The 21317-nt window shown below is 43.1% G+C and overlaps 1 protein-coding gene across 14 annotated transcripts; it reads right to left on the bottom strand.

Annotated features, from left to right (window-relative positions):
* Window positions 1-1794: 1794 nt before the first annotated feature.
* On the bottom strand, window positions 1795-21301 carry MTRF1L (mitochondrial translation release factor 1 like). 14 transcript variants are annotated; one of them, XM_002714942.5, is made up of 7 exons: window positions 20629-21091; window positions 15148-15227; window positions 12022-12205; window positions 11391-11554; window positions 9376-9493; window positions 7856-7992; window positions 1795-6912 (listed from the first exon to the last, which is right to left on the bottom strand). In XM_002714942.5, the coding sequence occupies exons 1-7, from the start codon at window positions 20885-20887 to the stop codon at window positions 6712-6714; spliced, it is 1143 nt and encodes a 380-aa protein (XP_002714988.1). In that variant the 5' UTR covers window positions 20888-21091; the 3' UTR covers window positions 1795-6711. The 14 variants fall into 14 exon arrangements, 3 of the variants coding, with proteins under 3 accessions (XP_002714988.1, XP_069930699.1, XP_017200920.1); XM_070074598.1 differs by having other exon boundaries at window positions 12022-12180; window positions 20629-20975; XR_011388926.1 differs by having other exon boundaries at window positions 4625-6912; window positions 7856-8086; window positions 12022-12180; window positions 20629-21294.
* Between the last annotated feature and the right edge of the window lie 16 nt (window positions 21302-21317).

Here is a 21317-nt window from a genome sequence, read left to right as displayed (position 1 = left end):
CTCTGAAGAGCTCTGACGGGTGCCTGGGGTCACCGGCTCGCTTCCGGCACCTCACGCAGAGGCGACCGACAAGCCGCAGCTCTCGGATCGTGGCCCGGGAAGCCACCGCTTCCGGAAGACAAGCCCTCCCCCAGCCTCTCCAGGATTTGCGCGCGCTCTCTGCGCTCCCTCCGGCCTGGCCCCGCCCCCTGCTCCCGGCCGCCGCGCGGGCGCCCCTGGGGGGCGGGGGCCGAGTTGGCGGGTCGGCGCCTGCGCGCTGCGTTCCGCGCCGGCTTGCCGCGGGGCGGGGCGGGGAGAGGGGCTTGCGGCGGTGGGTGGGTCCGCGGCTAGTCCTGCGCCTGCGCGCGGGCGCCGAGCGTTGGGCACGTCCCGGCTGGCGGGAGTCCGAGAGCCGCGCCTGCCTGGGCCTTCCGGCGGGTGGAGGGTGGACCCGGCTTCTCTCGGGGCGGAGGTTGAGGACGGCTCCTCACGGGGTGGAGGGTGGGCCCGGCTCCTCGCGGGGCGGGGCCGGGTCGTCACGGGGTGTGGGGTGGTACCGGCTCCTCTCGGGGCTCAGGTTGGGGCCGGCTCCTCACGGGGCGCAGCGTGGGGCCGGGTCGTCACGGGGTGTGGGGTGGGCCCGGCTCCTCACGGGGCGCAGCGTGGGGCCGGGTCTTCACGGGGTGGGGGGTGGTACCGGCTCCTCTCCGGGCTCAGGTTGGGGCCGGGTCGTCACGGGTGGGTGGTACCGGCTCCTTTCGGGGCTCAGGTTGGGGCCGGCTCCTCTTCCTCGTCAGCGGGCCGGTTTGCGTCTCCAGCCCTCGCTGTTTTGTACTGACGTTAAGCCGCCCTCCCCAGTGAGCTCCAGGAACTGTAGTCCTTGCTGTCCCCGCACCCCTAGCCCGGAAAGAGTAACCCCTCTCCCCCTCCCGGGCTGCAAGTCCCTGGCCGAGTGCGTGTTGTTTCTGGCAGAAAGGGATGTAAGTGCTGACGGTCTTTGAAGACGCAGCCTCCCGCGTTGTTAGTGGTGCACTTTGCACGCGTTGAGCGTGCCCCGAACTCGGCTTTAGGCTACAGCGCCGTGCGAGCTCCGCGAACTCTGAAGCCCCACGTGTGTGTGTGTGTGTGTGTGTGTTTTGTTTTGTTTTTGCCGTTCCTCCTCTTGCTTTTCTGCAGCCACAGGTAGCTAGTACAGTGTTCCACGCAGTTGGTGCAACTGCTGTGCGAAGCAGATGTTTTCTAGGCGCTGGGTGCATCCTGGGGGTCTGTACTTTTGATGTTTTTTTCAGTCGTTAGGGGTTTTTTGTTGTATCCATTTTTTTTAAATGTTCCATTAAAATAGTACGATTTGGGATTACTGAAAGTTTTATCCGTACCCTTAGCATTTTGCATCTGAGGCATGTGCCTCACTTTGCCTTACCATAGGCTGGCCCTCTTACTAGCTTCTGGAGAAACAGGAGTGAAAAAGCAAAAAATTCCTGTCCTTCAGGGAGTTTGCATACCAGTGGGAAAGAAATGGTCAGGGAACCATTTCGGCAAATCGAAGAGGATGTATAGAGAAAGGGGAGTAGGAGTGCAGAATAAGGACTTTGGTCAGGAAGGTTTCTGAGGCTTTGAAACAAGGTCTGACTATTAAGCTGGCAGTACAGACCTGCCTAGGAACAGGGAGGTCTAGGATGACTGACTAGCACTCCGGAGCAAGGAAGAGAGCAGATGAGGTCAAAGGTAGGCAGAACCAGCTTCTGTAGGACTGCACAGGTTTTCATGTGTTTTAAGTTGTGATTTCCAGGGTATCTGTTGGAGGAATTTTTGCAAGGGAATGATGACCTAATATTTAAATTATAATTGCTTCTTGTTATATATAAAAATAATGTAATTGTTAGCCATTAATTCTCACAATAATCTGAACAATGTAGTTTTTAAAGATTTTATTTATTTGAAAGGCAGAGTGACAAAGAGAAACAGTGAAAGAAGATCTTCCATCCATTGGTTTGCTCCCTGAATGACCATAGTGTCTGGCCAGGCCAAAGCCAGGAGCCAGGAACTCTATCCCGGTCTCCCACATGGGTGGGCCATCTTCTGCTGCCTTTCCAGGCTAATTATCAGGGAGTGGATCAGAAACAGAGTAGCTGGGACTCCAACCAGTCCTCTGATACAAGATCCCAGTGTCAAAGGTGGCAGCTTAGCCGGCTGTGCCATAACACAGGCCCTAGCAATAATTTCATTCAATGATTGTGCTTGAAAATTGAAGCTCATACTGTGTGATTACTAGAATCACATAGCACATAAGCAAAGAACATGGATTTTTTTGAATCTTGCAGACTGAGAGATTTCTCAGGACTGCTGTGTCCTCATAAGGCAGAAGGCAGAAAGCCAAAAAAGGCCAAAACTCTTTTATCAATACTGGGAGTATGCAGGACTTTCAAAGTCCTGTTACTTTTTCTCTGTGTTATACTAGAGAATAATATTTGCTGGAGTACTAGTTGATTATAGTATATTTTCTCATTACCTTCCTGTTTAACCTTAGAGATTGTCATTATTCATCTCTTTCTTATCTTTGTGGAAATAGATATGAAATTTGAGGGGAGGCAGCTTTGACTGTTTACCATAGTTTAAAAGTGTTCTCCAGTAGTTTTTTTTCCCCCTCCAGAAAAAGGCCAACATATTACTGGGAAAATCAGAATTACTGTGGTAATGTAAAGAACCAAACATGTTTTGTTGCATATGGAAATGATGTGTGAGGGTCTCTGTCAGTATTAGATTACTGGATTACTGAATCATTGGCTTTAAATAATGTTTGCACTTTAACTGATACTAAAGAAATACATTTTTTTTTTTTTTTAAGTGACAGAGGAGAGACAACTGAGAGATCTTCCATCCACTGGTTCACTTCTCAAATAGCCACAACAGCCAGGGTTGGCCCAGGTTGAAGCCAGGAGCCTGGGCCAGTTTTCCTATGTGGGTGGCAGAGGCACAAGCACTTTGAACTGATATTCACTGCCTCCCAGGATGTGCATAGGCAGGAAGCTAGATTGGAAGCAGGCACTTGAACTAGCACTCCAATACAGGATGCAGGTGTCCCAAGCCATAGCTCTACTTGTTGTGCCACAGTACCTGCCCTCAAAATACTCTTCTTATCTGACAAATAACTTGATTAATAGGTTAATGGGTACCTGTTAATTTTTTTTAAAGCTTTATTTATTTTTATTTGCAAGTCATAGTTACATAGAGAGAGAGGGTTCTTCCATCCAATGGTTCACTCCCCAATTGGCCGCAACAGCTGGAACTGTGCCGATCCGAAGTTAGCAGCCAGGAGCTTCTTCCAGGTCTCCAGTGCAGGTACAGGGGCCCAAGGATTTAGGCCATCTGCTACTGCTATCCCAGGCCATAGCAGAGAGCTGGATTGGAAGTGGAGCAGCCGGGTTTTGAACTGGCGCCCATATTGGATGCCAGCGCTTCAGGCCAGGGTGTTAACCCACTGCGCCACAGCACCGGACCCTGTTAATTTAATCTTTAGGGCCATTTGGAATTTTACTAGATGCCAGCAGATGTGCACACTCCCCTTTGAAAAAAAAAAAACAAAACAGGGGCCAGTGTTCTGGCATTCCTGTCTCAGCTGCTCCACTTCTAATCCAGCTCCCTGTTAATGTGTCTGGGAAAGCAGCAACAGATGGCCCAAGTGCTTGGGCCTTTGCACCCAGGTGAGATACCTGGATGAAGCTTTTGTCTCCTGGCTTCAGCTTGGCCTAGCCCTAGCTGTTGCAGCCATTTGGGAAGTGAACCAGCAGATGGAAAATCAGTTTTAAAAATTTTTACTTTTTATTTTATTTGAAAGGCAAAGAGACAGAGATTGAAAGAAAGATAAAGGATCTTCTATCCACTGGTTCATTCCCCAAATGGCTGCAACAGCCAGGACTGAGCCAGTCCAAAGCCATGAGCCAAGAGCCTTCTCTCCAGGTACCCCAGGTGAGAAAGCACTTGAACCATCCTCTGCTGCTTTCCCAGGCACACTAGTAGGGAGCTGGATGGAAAGTGGAGCAGCTGGGACTTGAACTGGCGCCCATATGGGATGCTGGCACCACAGGCTGGGGCTTTAACCCGCTGAGCCACTGTGCTGGTCCCCTTAAGTTCAATTTTGATTAAGTTCAATTCTGAACAACACAATAGATCTGTAGACAAATAGTTGATAAACTGGTTTGGGACATTTTAGTGCCTCTTAACACCAGGCTAGGTCCTGAAGAGAGATGTACAGCAGAGATGTTCTTAACTGGAGGTGGGGTGAAGTCCCTATAAGCCCATTTATAAGTTTATTATAAGTTTATCTAGTACACGTGTATTGAATATTATAGCTTTGCAGTATTGTGTACTGTAGGCTGTGTCCCCTCACAGTTGTGGGGCTGACTAGGAGAGCACCTTGAGAGTATCCTACCACACATAGCAAGGCCAAGAAAAATTGAAGTATGGTTTCCACTAAAAGTATGTATCACTTTCTCACCATTGTAAAATTGAGAAATCCCAAATCAAACCATGGAAGTCTGGGACCATCTGTAGTTCATCTTGCTCCTTGACCCACCCTTTCCCATAGCCTTATTCAGCAATCTCAGAACCTATATAAACCAGTAAATTAACTATCTTGTGATACATGTTTTTTTTTTTTTTTAAAGATTTTTCATTTATTTGAAAGGCAAAGTTATGAGAAGCAGAAAGAAAAGTCTTCCACCTGCTGATTCACTTCCCAGATGGCTGCGACGGCCGGAGCTGGGCCTATCCTAAGCCAGGAACCAGGAGCTTCCTCTGAGTCCCCCACGCAGGTGCAGGGGCCCAAGCACTTGAGCCATCTTCCACCGCTTTCCCAGGCCACAGCACAGAGCTGGATTGGAAATGGAGCAGCCGGGACTCAAACCAGCCCCAACATGGGATGCTGGCACTGCAGGCGGTGGCTTCACCTGCTACATCACAGCACCGGCCCTTCTTGTTTTTTAAATATTATTTATTTCAGAGTTAGAGATCTTCCATCTGCTGGTTCACTCCCCAAATGGCTACTACAGCTGGGGCTGGACCAGGCTGAAGCCAGGAGTCCAAAGCGTCTCCTAGGTCTCCCACATGGGAGCAGGGGCCTACAGACTTGGGCCATCTTCCACTGCTTTCCAGGGCAAATAAGCAGAGAGCTGGATCAGAAGTGGAGAATTGGTCACAGACTAGTGCTCACATGGGATGCGGGCATGGCAGATGACGGCTTTACCTACCAAGCTTCATCAACTCCATGATACATGTTATCTTCCAGGTATAGTATGTTAGTCAATTTTGTGGTGCTCTAACAATACCACAGGTTGGGTAATAACACAAAACTTTTTTACAGTTCTGGAGCTAAGGCCAAGATCAGGGCTTTGACACCTGGTGAGTGCTGCTGCAGACTTCCCAGATAGTGCTTAGAATGCTTTGTCCTCAAGGTGAGGGATACTGTGTCCTCGACAAGGCAGAAGGGCAAAAAGTACCAAATTCTTCAAGTCCTTCTAAAATTAATGTATTTATGAGAGCAAAGCTAATATAAACTCATCAAATTTAACTTTGAAAACCTGGAAAAAGTAGAGTACCACAGTTGTTGCAGAAGCAGCTGGAATCCTGTCTTTAAGATTCTCAGAATTTACCAGTTCTTGCACAACCCATATACCGAGTTATTTTAACTATAAAGCATGCATTGTCACTCCTGCTGATCCTCTGCCTGGGAAACTTTGTATAAATTTCAAGGTTCAACCCAAAGGGCATCTTGCCCCGTAAGCAGAATTAACTGCCCTTTCATTTATATTCCATAGCACTTTATCATATCCCACAATCTGTGTGCCCTACACCTACCCCTATGCACATTCAAGTGTTGGAAAGTAGGTCTTTTGGGAGGGAGGCATTTAGGTTGCAAAAGTTTGGATACTATGATGATTAATTTTATATGTAAAGTTTTCTGGACCACAGGGTACCCAGATATTTCATCAAACATTATTTTGGGCATTTCTGTATGCTTTTACTTGACATTGAGATTGAAATTAGTGAAGTCTGAGTAAAGCAGACTCCATTATGTCAGAGGGCTTTACTTGGTCAGTTGATGACCTTAGTAACAAAAAGAACAGCTTCCTCCAGGCAAGAGAAATCTCCAGCAGACTGCCTGATGACTGGAACTGCATCATCATCAGCTTTTGCTGGCTCAGACTTCAGACTGTCATCCTGAAACCTGGGCAATCCTTACAGTAAATCTCTGCATATACATTGGTTCTACCTTCTGGAGAATCCTAATATGGACATCTGCTGAGGCTCAATCTCCAAAAGGTTTCCTTCCCTGGATACCCTTGGTCTTAGAGTACCCTCTCAGTCCTAGTGTATCACATTTCTCTCTTCACATCCTTCTAACAGCTAATTCCATTAGTTGAATTAATGATATGGTATCTGTCTCCTGACTGGACCCTAAAAAATGAGTATTGCCGTATTTCTAGTATTTTAGTTTGAACTTCTTAGAAGTTTTTTGTTAAGACTTATTTATTTGAAAGGCAGAGTTATTACAGAAAGAGAGGGAGAGACAGACAGCTTCCATTGCTGGTTCACTCTTCAAATGGCTACAGTGGTCAGGGCTGGGCCAGGCTGAAGCCAGGAACCTGGAACTCCATCTGGGTCTGACATCAGTGGCAAAGGTCCAAATAGTTGGACCATCTTCTGCTTTCCCAGACACATTAACAACAAATAGACTTAAAGGTTTTTGGAAATAATTTCTAATAAAGATTCATAATTAGCATAGTCTTTCAATGACTGTATCATTTCATCCAGTTGGTAATCTCCTTTCATAAAAGCTTCCAGATCATGCACTGATTTGTTTATTCTGTGATCTGTGACCCGATTTTGTGGAAAATTATATGTTCTTATTTTCTCTGACCTTCCTTTAGTTCCAACCTATTTAGATAAAAAAAAAAAAAAAAAAAAAAAAAAGAGATGCAGTTAGATCCAAGGTAACTAGCAAACTTACAAATTTAACTTACTTAGAAATTAAATTCACAACACATAATGGAAATCATCACACTAGAACCAAGTGTTAAATATTTTGAGTCCTCAAATGATATAGGAACATGATACAGAAAAAAATACATGGTTTTTAAATCAGATTCATACTTGAATCCTGTCTACCATTTCAGTGCAACTTCAGGCAATTTACTTCAACTGTAAACTCTCCCCATCTGTAAAATACAAATAGTGTCTACTGTACAGTGATGATGCATAAATAGAGCTTGGCAAACAGTTGATACTTAAATGGTAGCTCAGTTTACCCATCTAGTCTTGTGAAATAATGTAGTCATTCTGAATGGTGATCACTTGATGAAGTTTCCATATTAAGGAATTCCTAAAAAGCCTTTATTGTTAGAAAATTCAATATCAAATAGGAGGAAAGTTAAGTTCACAGTTTTCTTTCCAACTTTGTTCCAAGATTTGAAAAGATTAAAACTGAATGGGGACTAAGTACATCATTTTTAGTAACTGAATGAAAGTCTGGGAGAAATACTTTGAATACAGAAGATAGGGCAGATATGTAACATTACTGTAAAACAAGTACTGCCTTTAGGTAACTACTTCAATTGTTTTGTTATTTTGACATATAAAAACTGAGCTACCTAAAAATATTTTTAACTCTATGGGTATTTTTTAATGTGTTTGTTTATTTATTTGAGACACAGATGGATTCACTATCCAGTGCCCACAGCAGCTAGGACTGGGCCAAGGCCCAGGAGTGGGGGATTCAAATCAGATCTCCTATGTAGGTGGTAGGGACCCAATTACTGGTGGCATAACTGTTAGGCCAAATGCCCACTCCAGGTAAAGCATGTTTTAAATTGATTTTTACCTGAATCTTCCTGGCATTATATCTTTTACTTGTTTCTTCTTCTAGATGCATGCTGTAGAGTTTTGCACATAACTTTTTCATGGCCATCTCTCTATTTTTCAGTTGAGATCTCTCTTGTTGGCATTCAGAAACAATACCTGAATATTGTTATGAGAATGAAAGAATTTTAATAGAAAATCTTCTTTATTTATTAAGGAATACTTCATTTCCATCTCATTCTTTTTCTTCTTCCTTTATGAAGAGAGAAAAACAGGACTCTAATATAAAAGGAAGACTATAAACAATATTTTATAGTTAATCAAAAAATTGGAGTTTGAGCTATAGCACAAAGTATTTCCATACTGAAGGCATATATACTGAAGAATAAATCATTTAATAAGGATTGTTTTCCCAAATTCTCAGCAAGTTATCATACTTTCTTCAAAGTGATAACTAGAAACTGAGATATATAGAAATTAAAGATCCTTAGGATTTCCATTTTACCTCCCTTCTTGTTATGACAGCATCCTAAAACTTAAAAGATGATTTTTTCATATTTAAGACAAAAAAAACCCTATCAACTAGCATACCATCAACTAACAGTAAAGGATCCTTGTGTTCTTTCCAGATAACTGAGGAATGCTATCCATATGCTATTTTTAAGGCTTATGTATTTATCTGAAAAGCATTATAGAGGGAGACATCTTCCATCTGCTGGTACACTCTCCAAATGGCCTCAGTGGTGACAGTCCTGGCCAAAACCAAGACCCTGGAACTCCAACCAGTTCTTCCACAAGGGTGGCAGGGGCCCAAGCACTTGAGCCATCCTCCATTGCCTTAGGAGCATTAGCAGGGACCTGGATCGGAAGCAGAGCAACCGGGACTTGAACTGCTGCTCAATGAATGCTGGTATTACAGCTGGTGGCTCAACCTGCTGTACCACAACACAGGCCCCTATCCATATGCTCTTTATCACACATAAATCACTGTAAGAATACTTGGGAAACATGTTTAGTTCTATTTAATAGTATACTGGAGAGTTAAGAAAAGATTTGGGTACAGTCCCTTTGTCTGTCTAGTCAGATAACCTGGAAATTTGTGAATGTACTTACTGGAAGAAAATTATATGCAAAACTTTGTTATGTATGTGTGTTTCTGGGTAGGAGAGCTATTGTCTTCATTTTCTCTAGTCCATGTTTTTCTTTTCCCTCAAAAGACTAAGATCCAGTGAGCTAGAGTACTTTCTGATAAAGAACTCATGATATTACTTCATACTAAAACTATTACATAAAACTTCAGAAGTCCACCTTCAAGGATTAACCATATACCTTCTCTTTACAGTCATTTACAAAGAAATTCTCTAGGATTGGAACCCTCCCTGTTCCTGGATTTGCAATTTCCAGGAGAGTATCAGCTAAGGATTCCAAATTTGATCAATCAAGTGTTTAATAATCAATCTTATCAGTGTATATTTCCCTGGTAATGGAGGATGAGAAATTGATTTCTCTTGAGTGTTTGAACTGAAGAAAGACAGTGCATACCTGTGGGAAGATGAACTATCCGGACGGCACTGTCTGTGGTATTTACATGCTGCCCCCCAGCTCCGCTGGCTCGTTTTGTATCAATTCTCAAATCTTTAGGATTAACCACCAGGTTAATCTATATATAAGAAGAAAAGTTTAGATTTTTAAAAATCATGTGTACCAACTATATAAAGTCAAGGACTGCTCATTTATAATTCTGTGTCAGAACTCATTTAGGATTTAGAAGGTTTAGTTTTAAGAAAAAAGTAGTTTGAAGGATACCATTTTTAAACCTTTTTTACTTTTTGAAAGAGTAGGGAATCACAGTAATACAGAACAGTAACAGAAATCCTCTCCCTAATTCCCAAAGACCATTCTTCTTTGTAACAAACACTAGATCCTAGTTTCAGTCAGAAATGTGAAAATAATGAGCTAAAATAAGACTTTACCAAGTATTTCTGAGTTAAAAGATGTTGGCAAAGAAAAAAAAAAGTTAGCTTAACCAGACGATGGGCTTATATTGTTAAATTTCAAACATTTTGGAAGCAGAAGTAAGATAAATGGAAATACAAAGGCCAAAAGTCAGGGGTATAGACTTAATTTGACTTAACTTGATGGCTCAAGTACTTAGGTTCCTGCCACCCCAATGGGAGAAATGGATTGCATTCTTGGCTCCTGGATTTGACCAAGCACAACTCTGTTGCAGGGATCTGGGCAGTGAATTCCAAGATGTCTGCCTCTCTACTTTCAAATAAAATTAATAAATAAAAGTAAAATTTTAAAAAAGTAGCACTAGGTATAAAAAGGTGTTTCATGGACCACTCTGTGACATATCCACACCCTTCCAGTAAAAACTACCATTTCCTAGGCCCTCCAAGTCTTGCTATGGGACACCCTCACATAGTTACTAAAAGAATTAGATGATATGTGGACTTCAGTCTCCCATCTTTTACTAAAAACTTGTATCTCCAAAGATGCTTAAACTAAATGACTAGTTTCTAGGTATGGTTCCTGCCATTTATTCTACTTTACTCCCTCAACTGTTCTGGCTTCAAAGGAAAATTAGATTTAAGCAAAGGGCCTCCATCAATCTGATTATAGAGTCAAATAATACTTTTCCCCAAAAACTTAATAGAAACCCTCAATTAAATTCCTTCTCCTCAAATCATTCATAGACCATTCTGAAAAATATTTTCTATCACTTTTTAGAAGGGAAATTAAACAACAAAACTTAAGATTTATTTAATTATTTGAAAGACAAGTAACAGACTGGAATAGACAGGGAGAGAGAGATCTTCCATCTCCTATACATTCCCCACATGATCACAACAGCCAGGTTAGGAACAGGCTGAAACCAGGAACTCCATCTTAGTCTCCCACGTGAGTGGCAGAAGACCAAGTACTTGGGCCATAATCCCCTGCCTGCCCAGTTGTTTTAGTGGGGAGCTGGATTGGAAGCGGAGCAGCTGATATGGGTGCTGGCATTGCAAGTAGTGGCTTAACCTACTGGGCTCCACTGCCAGACCTAAGAGAACTAAACAAAGTTATTACGCAAATATAGATTAAGAATTTGCTTTGTGAGAATAAAGTATACTCATTAGGAACACTAACAAAATTTTTTATTTTAATGTGAGTTATGAAGTAGCAATTGTACTGTTTGTAAAACAAGATTCTTGCTTTAATACCCTAGGAATCTGTCACACAAAGGAAAAGTGTCCTTAAAGTCAACCAGCCCTTATTTAAATAGGTTAACATTTAGCTATAGAGATGGTCTCACAGTATCTATGTAAGTGATGCAAAAAACTGGTAAATATAATGTAAGATTGGATCAGTTTAAAATCCTTAGCTATCACCATCTATTGTGGAATATCACCGTCCTATATTGGAATAGGATAATAGGCTCTCAAAAGCAATTCAAAGTATGTGAGGAAGATAATAATAATAAGATACTCAATTTAGTAAACTCTGTATGACACTCTGGGAATAAGGAATCATGCTAGGCTCAAGATTCTAAGGAGAGGAATTTGCCTTACCTCAGTAGGTTGGGGTAGTATTGCTACAGTCATAGTGCTAGTATGGATGCGGCCTTGCCTCTCTGTTTTTGGCACTCTCTGTACTCTGTGCACACCTCCTTCAAATTTCATGAGCTTATAGGCTTCTGAACCCCCAATGCTGGCGGATGCATGTCTAAGGCCACCTTTGAAAATACAGGGAAAACAGAATTGTTTTTAATTATTCCACCCATTTATAAACATTTGACCATCACATCTACTATCATGAAGTATTTAAAATAAAAAAAAAAAATGAAACATTTAGCAAGGCTGTAATATTCTTCTAATTTACTGGTTACAATGATTAAGCAAACATTTATGGTGCTAAAGAAGTGACATCAGTAACACATCTAAAAGACCAATTTAAAGACAATTAGTCATTCAGTGATCAGTACTGCTGAATTAGTATCCATTACAACTTATAAGCCATTTCAAAACTGGAATATTTGGCATTTAAAATTATTAAGTAAATAATGAGCATAAAACTACTTAAGCATCCTTACAAATAAGCCATAAAACCTCGTTATAATCATTCAAACCTTTTTCCTGGGACACAGGCAGACAAAAGACACACTCTAAAATTTACCCAAAGCAAACTGAACAGTTTACTGACCTATTTCACTTGGAAAATATTCCAGGGTTTCAAAATGCCATCTTTTAAATGCAGCATATTGCTGATACATATCAAACATCTCTGAAGTAAACAACATTGCCTCCTGACCCCCAATTCCTGCAGTTACCTCCAGGACCAAATCATTTTCATCTGTTTCTTCTGAGGGAACCAAAAGTAAAACGATCTGTAAATGGAACAATATCAACTCTCCTGTAATTAAGAATTAATTAAAACTTAACCAGAAAGAAGCTAAGTGATTACACAGAAGCACTTTTAAATATTTAAGTCCCTTGAAGCAATTTATTACTGAGAGCTGTTCAATTATCTTGCCAATTAGAACCATATGATGCATATCTTCCAGAAAGTATTAATGTTAACTGTTATAAAGACAATGAGATTCAGCTATAACTCACAGGCCTGTTTTTGTTTTTTCTTAGCATTATGGTATGCTTTATACCAGCTCACTCTTCAGTTGGTAAGAATTAAGTGTTTGGTGGGAGTATGACGATATTTGTATACAGAATGCAGAAGATCCAGGCTCTACCCTCCTGAAATGTAAGGCGCAGCATGGCAGAAAAACAAAAGCACTCAATTTCCAGTTGTACTTTTACAAGGTTCTTAAAACAGCAGAGAAAACTTGTAATTTTGGAACTGAAAGGCCCTTACAGGTGACCTGGTCTAATTCCCTCATTTCACAAGTAAAGTCAACTGGGGTTAGCAGAGGTTAAAAGACTTGTTAACTTCAAACCTATGTGCCCACAACAGTCTTCCTTCCACTATGATAGTATGTTTTGCACTGAAGAATGTACTGTTGGGGCCGGCACTGTGGCATAGCAGGGAAAACTGCCATCTGCAGTGCCAGCATCCCATATGGGTGCCGGATCTAGTCCTGGCTGCTCCACTTCTGATCCCGCTCCCTGCTAATGTGCCTGGGAAAGCAGCAGATGGCCCAAAAACTTGGGCCCCCACACCCAATTGGGAGATCCAGAAGAAGCCCCTGGCTCCTGGCTTCTGATTGGCCCAGCTATGGCAGTTTGTGGAGTGAACCAGCAGATGGAAGATCTCTCTCTCTCTGTAACTCTACCTTTCAAGTAAATGCATAAATCTTAAAAACAACAACACACACAAAAAAGGTACTATTAAGGGGACCTAGAACAAAAACTTCTTAGATTAGATCATTTAATAGAAGTCACCAACATGTATTGATTTGTTAGTATATGACAGGCATTCTGCTGAGCACTGTAATTTTTTTTTAAGTTTTATTTTATTTTGTATGAAAGGTACAGTTAGATGGAGGGAGATACAGAGAGACTGAGATCTTCCATCTGCTGGTACATTCCCGCAAACGGCCATGGCTGGGCCAGGCCAAAGCCAGGAGCTAGAAGCTTCGTAGTGGGGGGGGTCTCCCACACTGGTACAGGGGCCCAAGGACTTGGGCCATCTTCCCCTCCTTCCCAGGTGCACTAACAGGAAGCTGGATGGGAAGCAGAGCAGTTGAGATTCAAACAAGCACCAATATGGTTGTCAGCACCGCAAGCAGCAGCTTAACCCACTGTGCCACTACACTAGCCCCTGTATTTTAATCCTTAAAACAATTTTGGGTAGGTACTGGTAGCCAGCTATTAACAGTTCTACCTTAATGTCAAACTAAGTTTAGAGAGGCTAAGTAATCTAGCTGCCCACTACAAACAACTAGAAAGTTGAAGAGCTAGAATGGAATCCAAGTGTACTTTGGTTCTAAACTGATCACACTTTATGTTAGCAGGAAGCTATACTTGATAATACTTTTCTATCTCTGTAGCCTATGCCACTATAACACAATCATTGGAATCTTTAAATAACAAATAATAAATTTTGTTTCTTGGTTCCTAGCCACTGAATAGGAGCCTTTAATGTACATGTCCTTCTAAATCACACACACGCAAACACACACAGAAACTAGAAAAAAGGGTAGAAGGCAGGCTACACTTGCCTTTTTACTTTACAGTAAAACTTCCTCTAGAGTAGGTGTCAAGGACATTAACCTCCAATGCGTTTCACATTTGGCTAGGGAAAAGGCAGTATCTCTTAGATGTTCCTTTTCCTGGCTCCTTCTTCACCTTAACATGTTCCATCACTTATTATCCCAAAAAGATAACTGCCATTGACCTTTGAAGCTCTGCTTTACAGAATCAACAAAGAGTGAAGAGTTCTAATTTCATGTAGTTACTCTATAACTCCTATATGTTTTACAATTCTCCCACACATAAAATCAAAGCAATTCTTTTTTTTTTTTTTTTTTTTTTTGGACAGGTAGAGTTTACAGACAGTGTGAGAGACAGAAAGAGAGAAAGGTCTTCCTTCCGTTGGTTCACTTTCCAAATGGCCGCAACAGCCAGAGCTACGCTGATCCGAAGCCAGGAGCCAGGAGTTTCTTCCTGGTCTCCCATGTGGGTGCAGGGGCCCAAGCACCTGGGCCATCCTCCACTGCTATCCCAGGCCACAGCAGAGAGCTGGACTGTAAGAGGAGCAACCGGGACTAGAACCCAGCACCCATATGGGATGCCAGTGCTGCAGGCGGAGGATTAACCTAGTGCACCACGGCGCCGGCCCCTACAATTCACTTCTTAAAATTGTGGTCTGATAGTCTAAATAGTGCCTGAGATAGAAAGATTAATACATTGCTGTTCCTGAAGAGGTCAGTCTACTATCACTGTATAATCTCTTCTACTCATTGTCTTTCCCCACTCCCCTTAAAAAAAAAATAAAAAAGAGAAATATACTAATGTTTTACTGCCTTTCCAGAAAATCCTATTAATATGACATTACTCTTTCTCTGTGAGAGCTCTGCAATCCCTTTTAGTATGATGAAAATAGAACCACATGAGGAGTATCTTTTCTTGCTTTAAAAACCAATTTATTGATAATGGTAATCATTTCACAAGTATGTATATAGCAAACCATATTGTATACAACTTAAAATAGATACAATTTTGTCAATTATATTTCAATAAAGCTGGAAAAAAGATAAAAGTTTATTCTAAGTAGTAAAGACATGGTTGCTTTTTGAATTGTTATTTATAAACCTCTAATAAAATGTCTAAGAAATAACAGCACAAATGCTTTGTTTTTGCACAGATACCATACCTGTTGCTTCAGCTGTGTAATTTCTTTTTGACACAGAGTTATTTCATTCTCTGCAAGTCTCCTTAAATCTTCATTCTCATCTAATGGGAAAAGGAAACAGTTTAACTTTTTTCTTTTCAAGGTTAACAGTTGTATTGTTATTGTTTTTTTTTTTTTTAAAGATTTTATTTATTTATTTGAAAGGTAGAGTTACAGACAGTGAGAGGGAGAGACAGAGAGAAAGGTCTTCCTTCTGTTGGTTCACTATCCAAATGGCTGCAACGACCGGAGCTGTGCTGATCTGAAGCCAGGAGCCAGGTGCTTTTTCCTGGTGTCCCATGTGGGTGCATTTGGGCCATCTTCCACTGTTTTCCCCGGCCACAGCAGAGAGCTAAATTGGAAGAGGAGCAGCTGGGACTAGAACCAGCACAGGGAGAGGATTAACCTACTGTGCCACAGCACTGGCCCCTTGTTATTCTTTTAAAACTAAAACAACATAAAAATATAAAGAACCTGATTAAGCTTTTCTATAATTTTACCTATGTAAAATACATTAGTAAATAGTATATGAATGCATTTAGTTAGAAAGACCAAAGGGGCAAGAGAAGGTTCATCAATAAAACCAACCTGAATTAAAAAGCACAATGTTTTCATTGTCTTTGTAAATGTTTCATTACTATAAAATAAATATCCACCTAAAAACATTAGATTCTGTCCAATGGTTACAAATGTTTACATGAAGTACTCCCCTCTCTCTGGCTTTACCCCTACTATTTTTCCATCATTTCAGTTCTCATTCTAACCTTACAAAAGGAGGTACCTTTCTCTGAAGGGAGGAGAGAACTTCCACTCTGACTGTGACCTTGTCTAAATATGATCAGAGTTGGTGAACTCAAAAGACTTCCATAGCCTTGGTGACTCATGACAAGAGCCTCGGGTGATCACTGATGCCATAAACAAGAGTGTCAATTTGTTAAGTCAACAACAGGAGTCACTGTGCACTTACTCCTCATGTAGGATCTCTGTCCTAATGTGCTGTACATTGTGATTTTATGCTATAAGAAGTAGTCAAACAGTATTTTTCACTTTGTGTTTCTGTGTGGGTGCAAACTGTTGAAATCTTTACTTACTATATGCTAAACTGATCTTCTGTATATAAAGAGAATCGAAAATGAATCTTGATGTGAATGGAAGGGGAGAGGGAGTGGGAAAGGGGACGGTTGCGGGTGGGAGGGAAGTTATGGGGGGGGAGCCATTGTAATCCATAAGCTGTACTTTGGAAATTTATATTCATTAAATAAAAGTTAAAATATATATATATATACTTTTTGATTTCTCTACTCTATGGACAATGAGCAGCCTATAGAAAGAGGGAAGACGACTGTTTTGGCTATTACAAATTGTTCCCTCTATTGAAAAATCAAACCCTTACAAAGTACCAATCTGAGTGCTTATTTAATTACGAACCAACCATGCTGGGAACTGAGTGAGGATCATAGAAATATATATTGGGCTCAGCTCTAGAGTTTAGAATTGGGTTATACATAAGCAGTGAGAATGCAGTAGTTCTTTATTTTCTCTTTCAAGATTGTAAATCAAAACACATTTACTGGGCACCGCCCACATGCATACTTTTTCCTTACCTTCTCTCTGCCTGCAAAGGTGTTTATGGCTTCCCTATTCTGAAAGATCCTTTTCTATTCAATCTTTGAAGTAACTGCTTGTTGCTATCCTTTTTCCCACCCGTATTTCTAGAAATAATATTCCTTATTTGTCATTTCTCTTCTATTATCTCTAAAATTCTCAAACCGTTAGACTGAATGCCATAATCAAATTAGAACTATTTTTATTAAAATAATCACTGTCAAAACTGCCAAATCTAAACACTTTTTTCAGTCTGTGTGGAATGACACACGCTTTACTATTCTTAAATCAGATACTGACAATCTCTTACTCCTTGACATTTTCTTTATTTGTACAACTTCACTTACCTATCTCGTTTACAATCCCAAATCTCTGCCTCTTCTTTCTTGATCTTTGACAGTTTTCTCTGCTGCCTGTTCCTAATCTCTACAAATATTCTATGAATCTTCTCCATTTCCAAGGCTTCATTTATCATGCAGTTGTGTATCTTGAGTACTCTCATGAATACTGAGGCTCCAATTTTTCTTCAGTGTCTGTAGTTTTTTCTCCTAGATCAGTATAGCTGTCTTTCTCTGAACATCACTGTTGTATGTACTTTTAACTGAATTTCTCTATTCAACACACAGCTCCTGTTTTTTTTTTTCTTTATATTTTCATCTTAAATAACAGTATCATTCATGTTCTGAAGACAGAAGCCTAGGATGTCTCTTGGACTTCTGTCTCTCCTTCATTCTTCTCAGGATATAAACCAACAACTCCTAACTGCTGTTCCTCAAATGTCTTGTAAACCATGTCTGTGCTTACCACCACCTCCCCTCAGAAAAGTTTCAACACTTTCCTCACTGGCCTTTCAGCCAGCAGGGCCTCTGGAGAATACTCCAATTCATCCTCAAGAATGACTTCACTAATAACTTTTCTTTAAAAAAGATGTCACTTTTCTGTAAAAAGATATCACATCTTGGGCCAAGTTTTCTTTAAAAAAGATGTCACTTCTCTGTAAAAAGATACCACATCTTGGGGCCAGTGCTGTGGAGTAGGTTAATCCTCCACTGGTGGCGCCAGCATCCCATATGGCCGCTGGTTTAAGACCCTGCTGCTCCTCTTCCAATCCAGCTCTCTGCTATGGCCTGGGAAAGCAGGAGAAGATGGCCCAAGTCCTTGGGCCCCTGAACCTGCATGGGAGACCTGGAAGAAGCTCCTGGCTCCTGGCTTCAGATCGGCTCAGCTCTGGCCGTTGCGGCCATTTGGAGAGTGAACCAATGGAAGGAAGACCTTTCTCTCTGTCTCTCCCTCTCACTGTCTGTAACTCTACCTCTCAAATAAACAAATAAAATATTTTTTAAAAAAGGATAACATTTCTCTGTTTAAAAACATACGCTAACTTCCCATTGTCCATAAAACAAATGCAAATTCTTTGTCATGCAAGGTCCATAACTGTTTCATATTTCAGCAACGTGATCATCTCCCATACCTATTCTATGTTCCTGCATAGAATTTGATACCTTTGTTCTTGCTGGTCACCTCTATCTTCAGTTACTTTTGAACCACCTCACAACCTCATGCTTATCGTTAAAGACCCATTTAAATGCCAGTTTCTGCCTTTTTTTTTTTTTTTTTGACAGGCAGAGTGGACAGTGAGAGAGAGAGAGAGACCGAGAGAAAGGTCTTCCTTTTGCCGTTGGTTCACCCTCCAGTGGCCGCGCAGCCGGCGTACCGCGCTGATCCAAAGGCAGGAGCCAGGTGCTTCTCCTGGTCTCCCATGGGGTGCAGGGCCCAAGCACTTGGGCCATCCTCCACTGCACTCCCTGGCCACAGCACAGAGCTGGCCTGGAAGAGGGGCAACCGGGACACAATCCGGCGCCCCGACCGGGACTAGGACCTGGTGTGCCGGCACTGCAAGGCGGAGGATTAGCCTAGTGAGCCACGGCGCCGGCCCAGTTTCTGCTTTTATAACACTCTTCTTTATTGAAGCCATTAAAAAATTCATTCACTTACATTTTTATATAACTTCTTAAGTATCTCTCACCATGCTGTAAGCTTCTAATAGGGAATCCCCCCACCCCCTTTTGGTTATTATTAATGTCCAAGACAGAATTAAGAACTAAAGATTTGCTGTTGTTTTTAAACTAAGTTGCATTCTGTCATCCACAATCTTTGAGCATTCTGTTAACTTTCCTACACTTTGATTTTTAAAACACTTAACCTTTAAATCCACTGGGTATTAAAGTTGTCTTAAACTAGGAAAACAATATAAATTTTCCCCCAAAAACCACCTCTTTAGGCATGCTCCTTTTCTCTTAAATCATTTAATTTACAGTCTCCTTAACTCATTCATATTACTCAATTAGCCTTTTTTAATCTTCAATCTCAGAATTCTAGGTTGACACCTAACCTGCCACAAATAGAGCTTCCTAGGTGACAGAGTTACTTCTGTCACTCAGTCCTCAATCTAAAACCTTCTGCTGGCTCCCTTCTGCCAACAGGATAAAGATCAACATCTTAGATTAGTGTTTGACTTCCCTTACTGTGGGGAGCAACTCGGACTAGACTAAGTTACTGGAATTAAGACTTATTCTATGCATCTGCTCTCCCACAATATGGCGCTGAGAAGGGAGAAACAGCTTCTACACAGCTGCCTCCAGTTCAACCAATAAACTGTAGGACCTGCTCCTGATTGGAGGACAGCAGCGTACTCGGCGTGTGGGTAGCAGAGTTGGGATTGGCAGAGGAGGACTATAAAGGAGGAGAGAGACAACATGCACCAGGAACATCTAAGGGGAACATCTATCTGAAGGAACACCTGTGCAGACCCCGAGAGCCGGCCGGCGGTGTGCCGCTCCCCGGCGGAAGTGGGGAAAGTGGCAGGGGGAACCGCCCTTCCACGGAGGTGGAAGGGTCGGTAGCCAACCCGGGAAGAACCAGCAGCAAACCCGGGGAGGGCCGAGCAGACAAAAGAACAGCGCAGGGTCCTGTGTCGTTCCTCCACGAAGACACCTAACAAAATGGTTCCAAGAGGCCACTACCCCACACCCGCTGTGCTTTCTTGGTTAATAAAGAGTACAGTGATTAAGAGCGTGAGATTTGGAGTCCGTCCAATCCCATCTGTGTAAATGGAATCAATCTGAAGTGAGTTATTTCATCTCTGTTTTAAGGTTCCTCTTCTGTCACACGGAGCTAGCACCTTACCGCGTGAATTAGATAATTTAATACATAAAGAGAGTTAAGGAAAACCTCGGGCACTGAAGGGGATCAATGAACTACTGTATCCGACAAGAGCGGGCCGTTACACCTCTGCAACACATCCCCGACAGTTCTGGCTCGCCTACACTTCCATTTCTTCACGTTTCCGCTCTGTTACCATAAATTCTGTCCCCCACAGAGGACTGCGAGTCGGTCTGCAGCTTCGCTACCCTCAGTGTGGTCCATGGACCAGCAAGCAGCCCGGCATCCCTGGGACGCAGGGAAACCCAGGCCTCCTCCCGGATGTAAAGTGCACACAGATGACCCGGGAAACTTGCTAAGAAGCAGGTTCCTAGATCTCAGATTCTACGTCCGACGTGCACAGACCCAGCTCTTGATGCTACCGCAGAGGGTCTCCAAGCCAGACCGAGGGGACGCCGCCCTGGAGGCCTTCGCGGGGCGAGCGCCTCATTGGTTCTCGGTGAGCTAAAGAGCGGCATCCCGAGAGCACGCAATCGGTCCACAAATGTGAATTTAGGTGGGGTGCAAGGGGGCGGAGCACCGTGGCAGGCAAGCACCAGAGAGGAAGCGATCGGAACGCGCACAATGCCGTCCTAAGCGGCCTATGCGAAAGGATCAAGGATTTGCTCGCATGCCGCCCCCCGGCCCGGCCCTTACCGCGTAGCAGATGCTCGGTCTCCCGCAGTTCCTGCTCCTTCTCGCTCAGGAGTTTGGCGGCCGCCACCAGCTCGGGCCTCCTGACCTGCAACGGGGCGTCAGAGCTTGCCTGCCGCTCCAGAAAGGTCCGCAAGGGCCCGCCGCGTGCGAACAGCTCCTCCACCGCCGGGTGACCGCAGCTGAGAGGCCGGCGGCTGGGGCCCAGGGCCGGCCGCGCCCACAGACACCGGGCCGCTCCCCGAAGAAACCGGGACCGCATAGCTAGATCGAATCGGCCGAACCTGACCAAACCGGGAAACCAAACATGGCGGGTCCCGCAACACTACGCCACTTCCGGACCCGGGCACCGGAGCCAGCCAATCCCCGCCCAGCGCACGCGCACGCGTCAAATGACATCCCGGAAGCTTTGGTGTGAACTTCCGGCCTAGCGTGAGAACGCGGCAGGCTGAGCGAAGGCCAAAAGTTGAGGGGGCGGAGCCTAGAGCGGAAGGGGCGGGGCCGCCTTGCTAAGCGGGCCCGGGAGATTTGGGGCTCCGCCAGTGTCCTAACGCTTGGGTCAGAAACACCTGCTGGCTGCCGCTGAGCCGCGTTTCTCTGCTAGGGGAAACCGCTTGCTGAGGGCGGGAGTTTGTTCCCCAAGCAGTGAGTGGACAGCCTGGTGTCCGCGACGCGGCAGAGGGCGCAGCCAC

Source organism: Oryctolagus cuniculus, chromosome 5, assembly GCF_964237555.1.
Source record: "Oryctolagus cuniculus chromosome 5, mOryCun1.1, whole genome shotgun sequence".
NCBI classification, from domain to species: Eukaryota; Metazoa; Chordata; class Mammalia; order Lagomorpha; family Leporidae; genus Oryctolagus; species Oryctolagus cuniculus.
This window is presented reverse-complemented; position numbering and strand designations above follow the sequence as displayed.

Bases quoted from the DNA above. Each gene is read 5' to 3' on its own strand.
- MTRF1L (XM_002714942.5), bottom strand. From the start codon at position 20,887: ATGCGGTCCCGGTTTCTTCGGGGAGCGGCCCGGTGTCTGTGGGCGCGG. The intron at 11,555-12,021 runs GTCAGTAAACTG...GTATTTTCAAAG, and splicing joins ATATTTTCCAAGTGAAATAG to GTGGCCTTAGACATGCATCC. The intron at 6,913-7,855 runs GTAAAAATCAAT...TTATCTAAATAG, and splicing joins ATAATGCCAGGAAGATTCAG to GTTGGAACTAAAGGAAGGTC.